The 10414-nt window shown below is 42.4% G+C and overlaps 2 protein-coding genes across 2 annotated transcripts; one reads left to right on the top strand and one right to left on the bottom strand.

The window, feature by feature from the left end:
• Positions 1-4914, bottom strand: six5 (SIX homeobox 5). Its single transcript, XM_079572813.1, has 3 exons — positions 4143-4914; positions 778-2237; positions 1-709 (listed from the first exon to the last, which is right to left on the bottom strand). Exons 1-3 carry the CDS (start codon positions 4814-4816, stop codon positions 75-77), a joined length of 2769 nt encoding a protein of 922 aa, XP_079428939.1. The 5' UTR covers positions 4817-4914; the 3' UTR covers positions 1-74.
• A 634-nt stretch (positions 4915-5548) lies between these two features.
• tbcb (tubulin folding cofactor B) lies at positions 5549-8570 on the top strand. Its single transcript, XM_079566550.1, has 7 exons — positions 5549-5679; positions 5984-6133; positions 6202-6345; positions 6446-6542; positions 6633-6824; positions 8223-8295; positions 8391-8570. Exons 2-7 carry the CDS (start codon positions 6014-6016, stop codon positions 8503-8505), a joined length of 741 nt encoding a protein of 246 aa, XP_079422676.1. The 5' UTR covers positions 5549-5679; positions 5984-6013; the 3' UTR covers positions 8506-8570.
• The last annotated feature ends 1844 nt before the right edge of the window (positions 8571-10414 follow it).

The following is a 10414-nucleotide window of genomic DNA, read 5'->3' as shown; positions in this document are numbered from 1 at the left end:
TATATTCAGAATTCAGAACAGAGCATTAACTGGATATAATTTATGTCAGTTTTGTTTACTGTAAAATGAACAGTCTACAGGCCCAAATCATCATCCACAGGCACAGATTGTAGTTGAGTAAGAATTTTGGACTCTCCATCCATCTCCTCTGAACTGCCAAGAGGTGAGCTTGATTCAATGCCCTGCTCAGGAGATGGGCTTCCCAGAAGAAGGGACTCTCCTCCGGACAGGCCTGCTAACAAAGATGGGTCAACAGGCAGATCGCCTTTGCCACGAATATCAAACAGCTGAGACAGACCTGAGCTCCAGGCAGAATGAGACAGCTGTGAGTTAGAGGTCATTCCACTGTAACTGGGACTAAGGGCGAACATGTTTTCTGGAGTGAGAGTGTTTTGGGGAATGGAAGAAAGTGAGTGGTCTAAGGTAGAGGAGATGGGGGTCTGACTAGTGATTCCAGTCTCCAAAGTACTATATTGTGGAGTGCATGTCACAAAATTTAAGGGTGTTGTTGAAACATTGCCAGACGCACCACTTGACATAGATAAAGACTGTGTTGCAGCAGCAGCAACTGAAGTACCGATATTACTGGACACAGGGGAAACGTCCTGCTTTGATGACAAACTTGCAAGCTGAATTCCAGCTGGAATTGTCAAAATTAGCTTGCCTTGCTGGACGCTTAAGAATGGACCTCCACTGAGAAGCAGGTTACCTATAAGAGAAATTATTAGTTAACATTTAATAAGTGATTGTACAAATACAACAGCTTAAACTTAGTACCTGGAGGAGTAGCGGGGAGTTGGATTATCCCAGAGTTTAACAGCTGCACACTGGGAGTCACACTGGCTGGAGAAGCTACATTTTGAATAGGGCCGATGCTGTTGATTCTTAGTGGGGCCTGTCCTAGACCAGGAGCAGTGGGGCCCGATGCCAGGATTTGTACAGGTGTCCCAGCTGAAGGCACTGTCAGTGATGGAGAGCCCGGTACCACTTGGGGAAATGAGATTGTGTTTGATGTTTGGATGGATGACACAGGAACCAGCTGAGGCATGGAGACCAACTGTGCAGGTGTCCCGTTGGGCGCTGGAAACACTTGTGTTGGTGAAGAAATGGAAAGAATGTGTGGACTTTTTATTTTATCAGATGTAGAGATTGGAATATTTGGGTCCACCAGTTGACTTGATATTCTCTGTGGAAACTGATTTGAAGCTAGTTGTGAAATGGACACTGTTGTTATAGCTCCTTCAGATAGAGTTGACGTTGCCTCATGCTGAGCTTGTATCAGTCTGTGATCTGCAGTTATTGTGCTTTTCAACAGTGAAGTTGAAGGGGACACAGGGACCAACTGAGGACACTGGGACCCCAGAGCGACAGAAGAGTGCTGGACCAGCTGTGAGACTGGTATGCCTTGAATAGAAGGAACAACCTGGGGAAGCGAGAGGACCTGAGGGGTGGAAGGGTTTGAAGAAACAACTGGGGTAGAGGTGGTTACCGGAGAGCCAGCAGTCGCAAATACGACAAAATTGGCTTCCTGGTTGGAGATAGATGAAGAAATGACTGTTCTTGCAGATGCTATAGAGGCTGGAAGAGTGATCAGTTCCGGATGTTTGGTTGTTTGCGTTAACACTAGCTTTGGCACACTATTTACAGGGGACAGAGAAGGTGTGGTTGGTAATAAAGATGAAGATTCTGTATGCTGACTTTGGTTCCTGTGGCGTAGGATATTTGGTTTTGGAACATCTTTAGTAATGCTCATAAAGTCTAAAGAGCTGTCTCTGTTCGTCTTGATAGGCATAGAGATGACAGATGGCGGGTTGGACACATGCGTTGTATTTGTGCCAACACTGACTGGCTTACAGTCCATTTCAGAGGCTTCCTGTTCCGCCACTGATATTGTCTGCTGCTGTTGCACATTTGGTTTTGTCATTACCTGAGGGCTGTTTAATATCAAAGAAGAGTTATTGCCTGCAACAGGACTTAGTGTTACTGTTTGACAATCGCCAAGGTTTAGGCCATTGATTATGACTCCTCCTCCAGCTCCAGAAATAAGAGAATTCCCATTTAACAGTAAAGGCTGAGGTGTTGTGAGAAACCCATTAGATCCATTCAAAATGAGCGGTCCTCCTGTGTTACTAGAAACTGCAGAGAATGATAAAACAGACGAGGGCTCTTCCAACTTGTCCGGGGCGTCGTCCATGGCACTAGCTTCATCTTCCGTGCTGTGGTTGCCATCGGACTCACTAAAAGGAAAATGGTATAATTAACCTTTATAAATTATACAACTTCTTATTCTACACAGTATTTTAAATAGCAGGAGTCCTCAAGCCCTAGCTCAAAATGGCACAGCCTTAGATATGAACATGTTGAACTCAGTCTACAAACATTGGTAGTAAAATATGAACAGAAACTGAGCTGGATTTCCTTTCTTTGCATTGATAATATTATGTGTCACCTGCCAGATGGAAATGAGCATGTTTGCTATAATCTGGCATATTTACACTGTAATTACAGATGTTTATTAATATGCACTGTCCCTATTAAATAAATAATGATCTTGGTTGCAACTGTTACGGGTGTATGGCAAGTCCTGTAGTTTCTCAAGTCTCCTCAAAACATAAAGCTCCCTGCCCTTTGTTTCAAATGGTACATTAGCAACTGAGGGACAGTTGGTGCTTCTTTGGCTCTACTTTTGCTAGATTTTCCTGTAACTTTTAAGAATTAAGATATAAAAATGGGGAAACAGAGAGAGAGAGAGAAAAAAGGCATAATGAAGAATTAAAATATAGATCAGGGCAGTATGATGGAGAACATACAAAATGACAATGATCACTGACTATAACAGTGGTTATGAGGATTATTATTAACGGTGGGACTGGATTACATTTTTCAATCAAGTTAATTATGGCCTTTGCAATTCATTTATCACAATTAATCGCATTTAAGCATCATTTATTTAGGGGCTGCATTCATTTTTGGAGGTATGTTTTAGATTGAGATTTTCCTCCATTTGAATTTATTTGAAGTGATGTGAGGCCTGTGTGATCATTTAAACACTTCAAAGGCGAAAGCAGTTTCATTTATTTTGGAGAATGAGCTTTTTAAATATGTCGGCTTAAATGTGTGAATAAACAAGCTTGACAGTGAAATTGTGTGTTTGTCACTAAAGATGTCATCTTAAAGGAAAAAGGAAACTGAAAAAGTGTCTGTCATATTTTAAATCACATTAAACCTTATGACAAAAGTCCAGGTCCCAATTATTATTATTTATATGGTGATAATAACAACAACAATAATAATAATAATGGTTATTATTGTTATTTATCTTTAATTTTTATTATAACCACCACCTACTCTCATTGTTGTCCCTCTGTTTTCCACGATAAAAAATAATTTAAAAGATATAGCATATGCATAGTTGTGTACAGTGTTAATTTTGACAACATATTTTATTTTAGTTTTAGTCTTAGTCTTTTGACTAAAATGTAATTTAATTTTAGTCGAGATTTAGTAAAAAACAACTTTTCAATTTTAGTCTAGTTTTAGTCGACTAAAATTGCATGTCAATTTAGTCGAGTAAAATTAAGACTAATTTAGTCGACTTAGCATTTAGAATATTAATCATAATCATATTTAATCAAGGTCCTGGACTTAATGGAGCTGCTTCCACATGAGTAAAGCACAGACCTGTTCATTTGGCAGTGAATCTATGATATGAGGCTCTTTCACAGTGTCAATAGAAGTTCGGATGATTTTAGTCTCTCCTTTTCATTTTTATTTAGTCTTATTTTAGTCGACTAAAATATCTGGACATTTTAGTCATAGTTTTAGTCTCATGAGAAACTTTTAATTTAGTTTTAGTCCAATTTTAGTCGTCAAAAAGATCACTTTGACTAAAATTAAGACTAAATATTTTAGTCGACGAAATTAACACTGGTTGTGTAATAGTTTGCCTATTAGTACTAGAAACTGTCTCGGCCAGACTGGCTGAAGCTCACATTTCACAACAAAGCCACACGCTTTTGAAGACCTGTGTGTGGCAGAGCAAGTTGTTACACAAATTACACTCAGACTTTTTCACTGATTCTGAAGTGCAGGGTGAGATGGCACTGCTTTGCTCAGTCAGTGCGTTTATCAGAAAATATTACCTTTTGCTGTGGGTCCCGGACGGCGTCCTGTCCCTCTGTCTCCGGTTTTTGAACCAGTTGCTCACTTGTTTGAGAGACAATCCAGTAACTTTAGCCAGGTTTCTCTTCTCGTCTGGTTTTGGATACCTGTTGCTTTTGTAGCATTCTTTGAGAGCATTGCGTGACTTCTCTTTGAGAAGGTACACGGTCTCCTCTCCATCCCAGATTGTCTTGGGCAGGGGAAACTTCTTTCTGAGACGGTACTTGTCCACAGCTCCCAGGCTACGGCCCCGGGACCTCTCCGCCTCCTTATAGCGAGCCTTCAGGTACAGGTCCTGCAGGAACCCATGGTTAGACGGGTGGAAGTCGTGGCTCTCCAAAATAGCGTACAGCTCCTTGAACTCTTCGCGGTGGAAAGCCACCAGAGCTTGGGCCTTGAGAAGGGTCTCATTGCCACGTAGCAGCTCGGACGAAGGAGGTATCGTGGATAAAAATCTCCACAGACGATCCACATTGCCCGCCTGCAGAAGGGCCTCGCAGAGACACGATACTTGGTCTGTGGAAAAACTCAGTTCCGACTTTAGTACGTTTTGTTTTTCCGATGCAACAGGTCTATCTTCCTCTTTGACATGTGCTGCCGTGAGTTCGTCTTTGACCTGTGATTGTTCTGGAGGATCCAAAGACAAGGAAGCCATTTTACTTAACTTTTTTCCTGCAGTATGTTACTCCTCCTCCCTCCCCTCCCTCGTCCTGACTACCAGTGCCAGTGGACCACACATCCAGAGTCTGGAGGAACCAGCGCGCATTTGTTCTTCATACTTCATACACAGCCAGCAAATTTCACAAACAGTTTAGCGATAGATTGTGTTACCCTGGTCAGCCAGTAGAGGCCAAACCTGCACTTTCTCCCCCCATGACTAGCTGCATTACATTGGTCTATTGAAAAAAGTAATAATAATAATAATAATAATAATAATAATAATAATAATAATAATAATAATAATAATAATAATAATAATAATAATAATAATGTGTAGAATTATTGTTGTTATTATTATTATATGACATATTGATATATATTGAGGATATATTATGATAATTACAATTATTATTATTTTAACAACAATAATGATAATAATAATAATAATATTTTTTTAATGTGAGGGTAGATTAAATAAACAATTATATTCTTTGAACATGTCGACCACATAGACCAGCACAAAACTGTACATGGGAAAAATATATACTTTTGAGTTTACTGGTTGGGTTTCAAATATGTCATTCACAAAGATCTCCGCCCATCTTCTTGTGCGCGTGTACGCCTTTGGTTGAACCCGTCAGAGAAGTTCTTTCATTGGGTACTCTCCGCACGTGGGAGGGTAGAACGTTCCAGATCTGGGCGTAGCAGGAAGAAACTGAGGTTCTGTTGTTTTGCTTTGGAACACGGCACAGCGAAGATTTTTCATCGTTTTTGCAGTTATTCTTAACTCATATCAGCCTTTTGGAAGAATCGTGGATAGGTATCGTGGATAAAGACTCTCCAGTGATCCATATTTTTGTGAGTTACTACGGCAACCCTTGTGCGTAGCATCAGTCCAACGTGACAGTGTGGAGCGAGCAGCGACTTGCTACATCTAGGATCAGTATGATGATGATAACACTTTGAATTTAACAAAGTAAAGTGTGTTATTGTATTCTGTACACTCATTTCCCGTGCAAAACAAACCGCGTTCAACTAAAAACAACATAGCGAGGCCTGGCGCTTTAGCTTGTGATATACTCCACGTGATCTCTTGTTATGTCTTTTATCAGGTCCATGCCATGTTTTTGATTAATATGTAACAAGTCTATGTCGTTTTCAGAAATCAAGCTTTGGATTTTGAGCCTTCGTAATGGACAGCGGAGTCACCGTTATTACCAACCCTATTGTGAATGTGCGACTCACAAGCACACTTTCATCTTTTGAGTCAAAAGGAAAGTTTAATAGAGGCGTAACTATAGCAGGATTAAAGGTACGAAATACCTTGACAGCTTTGACACTTGTTACAATGCTTAATTTATTTCGTTTGTCTGTCCTTAGGGGAAGCTGGAGATGATAGTGGGTGTGTCTGCTTCTTGCATGGACCTAGAGTTGTTCAGCGTTAGTGACCAGTTTCTGCAGAAACTGGATGATAATGAAGCGTTGCTGGGTTCCTTTGCTGTGGATGATGACTGCAGGATACATGTAAATATTGTCTGCCCACATTCAATATTCTATTTGGCTTTAACGAGCTGATTCAGGACATGTTCACCCTAAACAAATGTTTGCTTTATTTCTTGCACAGGTTATTGACAGAAGTGGAGGAGAGTTGGGAGAGTTCACTGATGTTTCCAAAGTAGAAAAGTTCGAGCTTGCAGATGACGCTTATGACAAACGAACAGGTAGGCTTATGCTCATGTGAAGTCATAACAGTAATAATAATCTTCCTTGAAAACATCAAGCAACATTTTTTTTGATTAAATACCATTTAGATTCAGTAAGGTCCTTTATGAAGAAACAACGTGTGGGGCGTCACAATCAAGAAGAAATGGCCAAAAAGAAAGCTGAGGTTGCAGCTCGTGAGGAGGAAGAAAAAGCTGCAGCAGAGGCAACTTCTGTTGGCAGTCGGTGTCAGGTGCAGGTCCCTGGGCAGCCCTCCAAGCTCGGCACAGTCATGTTTGTTGGTAAGTTGACTTAGTATGTTGCTGTAGTCAGAAACCTTTAACGTGTAACCTTTTAAAGCAGTGATTTGAAGACCAATTAGACATTTTCCAGTGTGCACCACTTACATCTTGTACTTGCTTGGACAAGTTGCTGTCACCCACAAGAATAAATCAGACGTGTGGATTTGCAAATCATGATTTGGGCTTGAAGGAGGGTTCACACCAACCTGACGCACTGTCGCTCTTTGGGGGGCAGGGCGACTATTTGTCTGCTCAGGTCTCCTCTTGTCCGCCCCCTGCTAAGAACAACGTCTAACACTGAAGCGATCTGAACCCCAGACCAAGCCCGATAGCTGCACAGTGCGCGTGCACATAATGTTAATGAGAGTGCGCACGGGGAACGACATCAGCTCAAGGCTACAATCCGGTGTGGCGTGTTTACATACATGAGACCCATACATTAACATGAACTGTCCCGACCAAATAAACCAATAAATAAAAAATGTTTGTAGTGTATGTTTAGTAGTAAATTGTAAACAAAAGGCCTCTGTCCCTGTTCAAACGCTGTGTGGCGGTAGGCTCTGGCGAGTGAATTGTTGTCTCAGAGAGTCCGTTCACGTCACAAAGAAGTTTGTATATTTTTCCAACTAGTTGATAACAGTGTGCTACACTTATGGAAAAATTAGCGCAAGGGAGCCACATTTAGAGAGTTTAACAACACAGAAACACAGTTGACAGAAAAGCTTAATATCCAGCTGATTCGCGTGACTGGCCAGCCGGTAACACTAGGCCAATCACAGCTCTTAGTGCGGTGACCGGGAGACGCTGATTTGACAAACGCTGTCTGCCAAAATTGTGTTCACCGACCTGTACAGACCACTGTCTATGACTGACGGTGCTGTCCACACCAAACACACGTGTCCTGACGCCCAACCACTCCCGACTGGTGATGATCTTGTTGGTGCAAAAGGGCCATAAGTCAGATTTGAGTCACTAACTTGATGACTTGCACTTGCCTTAAAAAAAAAATGTATACAACTGAAAAGTTGTTAAGAAAACCTGTTGAACACACCTCACATCATTAACACTGGCTTTATCTATGTGACAGCATGTATGTGCAACTATTCAATCAAATGCCAAAATGACAGAGAAAATAACAAATCCTGTAGGTGGAAATGTGATCCCAAGAATTACTGCATCTGATAATTTTTCGAAGTCTTGCAGAGAATTGAAATTCAAAGCAGAGGATCAGGGACAATACCAAAGACTTAAGACTTAACAGTGACTTGCAAAACAGGGACTTGTTCTCACCTCTGGAATAAACCTAAGGATTGTTTTAATGTGACCATCCAACACCACCACAAGTTATACTGTTAATATGTAATGTGAAATATATTTATTATGAATATTTGCATACAGGTACGACAGATTTCAAGCCAGGTTACTGGGTGGGAGTCAAGTATGACGAGCCTATGGGAAAAAATGACGGAAGGTAAAGCGCTCACTATATTAATATAGTTAATTTTAAAATGTTCTCAACAGTAGCATTAGTTCTGATGTTCACTTAAATATTTTTTATTTTTACAGTGTTAATGGAAAGCGCTACTTTGAATGTTCTAACAAATATGGTGCATTTGTCAAGCCTTCAACTGTGACTGTGGGAGACTTTCCTGAAGAGGATTATGGTTTAGATGAAATGTAAATGTAACAAATGTGGGCTGCATTTCAATTGTAAACTGTCACAGCATCAATCAAGTTAAAATTTATGTGTTTAAAATTAAAGTTCTGTCTCAGTTTATTTTGGCTTTATATATCCTCTCACAAAATCATCCTCACCTTTTAACACACTGCATGGACCATGAATATGTTAATGCCCAAACCCTTTTCTTCACCTAGAGTGCACATGAGAGTTGAGACTAGTGGTTCTCAAACTGTGGTACATGTACAACCGGTTGGAATCGGAGTCATATGAATTTTGCCTATTCCTGGTGGTACTTGGTGAAATATTTTATGACAAAGGGTGAAAAGATAAGATAAGATAAGATAAACCTTTATTGATCTCACAAAGGAGAAATTCACTTACAGTCGGCGTTACTTCACAGTCTTATTGTACAGTCTGACAGCAGTGGGGATGAAGGCTTTGCGGTAGCGCTCCGTCCTGCACTGAGGGTGTCTCAGTCTGCCACTGAGAGAGCTGGTCAGCTCCTCTACAGTCCCGTGCAGTGGGTGGGAGATGTTGTCCATGATGGAGGTGAGCTTGGCTAACACCCTCCTGTCCCTCACCTCCTCCACAGAGTCCAGGGGGCAGCCCAGGACGGAGCTGGCCCTCCTGACCAGCTTGTTCAGTCTGTTCTTGTCCCGCTCTGTGCCCAGCACACGGCAGCGTAGTGGACAGCAGAGGCTACCACAGAGTCAGAAAAAGTCCTGAGCATAGGCCTGCTCACTCCGAAGGACCTCAGTCTCCTGAGAAGGTGGAGGCGACTTTGGCCCCTCTTGTACAGGGCGTTGGTGTTGTGGGACCAGTCCAGTTTATTGTTGAGGTGAACACCCAGGTACTTGAAACTGTCCACCTCCTCAATGTCCTCTCCCTGGATGTTCAGCGGTGTGTGCGGTAGTGGCTTCCTCGTGAAGTCGATCACCATCTCCTTCGTCTTACTGATGTTCAAGCACAGGTGGTTGCGCTCACACCAGTCCACAAAGTCTATGATGACTGACCGGTACTCCAGGTCGTTCCCCTTAGACACACAGCCCACGATGGCGGAGTCGTCGGAGAACTTCTGGAGATGACAGCTGTGCGTGTTGTATGTGAAGTCCGATGTGTAGATGGTGAAGAGAAACGGTGAGAGGACGGTTCCCTGAGGGGCCCCGGTGCTGCAGACGACCACCTCAGACTCACAGCTGCGCAGCCGCACATACTGTGGTCGGTCCGTGAGGTAGTCGATGGTCCATGCGGTGAGATGTTCATCCACTCCCGCGTCCTCCAGCTTCCCCCGCAGCAGCGCCGGCCTGATGGTGTTGAAGGCACTGGAGAAGTCAAAGAACATGACCCTCACAGCGTTCCCGGCGTGCTCCTGGTGCGTGAGCGCCCGCTCCGACAGGTAGATGACAGCGTCCTCTACTCCGATGTTGGGTCTGTGGGCAAACTGCAGCGGGTCGAGGGTGGGGCTCACCACAGAGCGGAGGTGGGTGAGGATGAGCCGCTCCATCGTCTTCATCAGGTGGGAGGTCAGGGCGACTGGTCTGTAGTGGGCCGGTTCCCTGGCGTGCGCTGTTTTAGGGAAACACATTCCTATAAACTAGAACTGCAATTACATTAGGCTATGAATTGTGTTTGGGAGAATAAAAGGCAACTACTACGGGTTTGCACTTCCCATGGCTGTTAATGTTAACACACTACTCACCCACTTATTTGGGCATATTAATAGGTTGTGTCAATGTGACGTTAAAATACAGAGATGCAAACATTCTAAAATGAGGTTGCAATGGACCCTTTTTCATATTTAGACCCTTTTTAATTTTAAAGGATAAATCTATGTAAATAATATCAAATGACCAACTACAAGGAACATAATTAACTCAAGCTTTTGTTGTTTTTCAGGTCTTTTCTTGTT

This window comes from Gobius niger (assembly GCF_951799975.1).
Source record: "Gobius niger genome assembly, chromosome: 1".
NCBI lineage: Eukaryota > Metazoa > Chordata > Actinopteri > Gobiiformes > Gobiidae > Gobius > Gobius niger.
The sequence above is the reverse complement of the archived record's forward strand: the minus strand, read 5'-3'. Positions and strand labels throughout refer to the sequence as shown.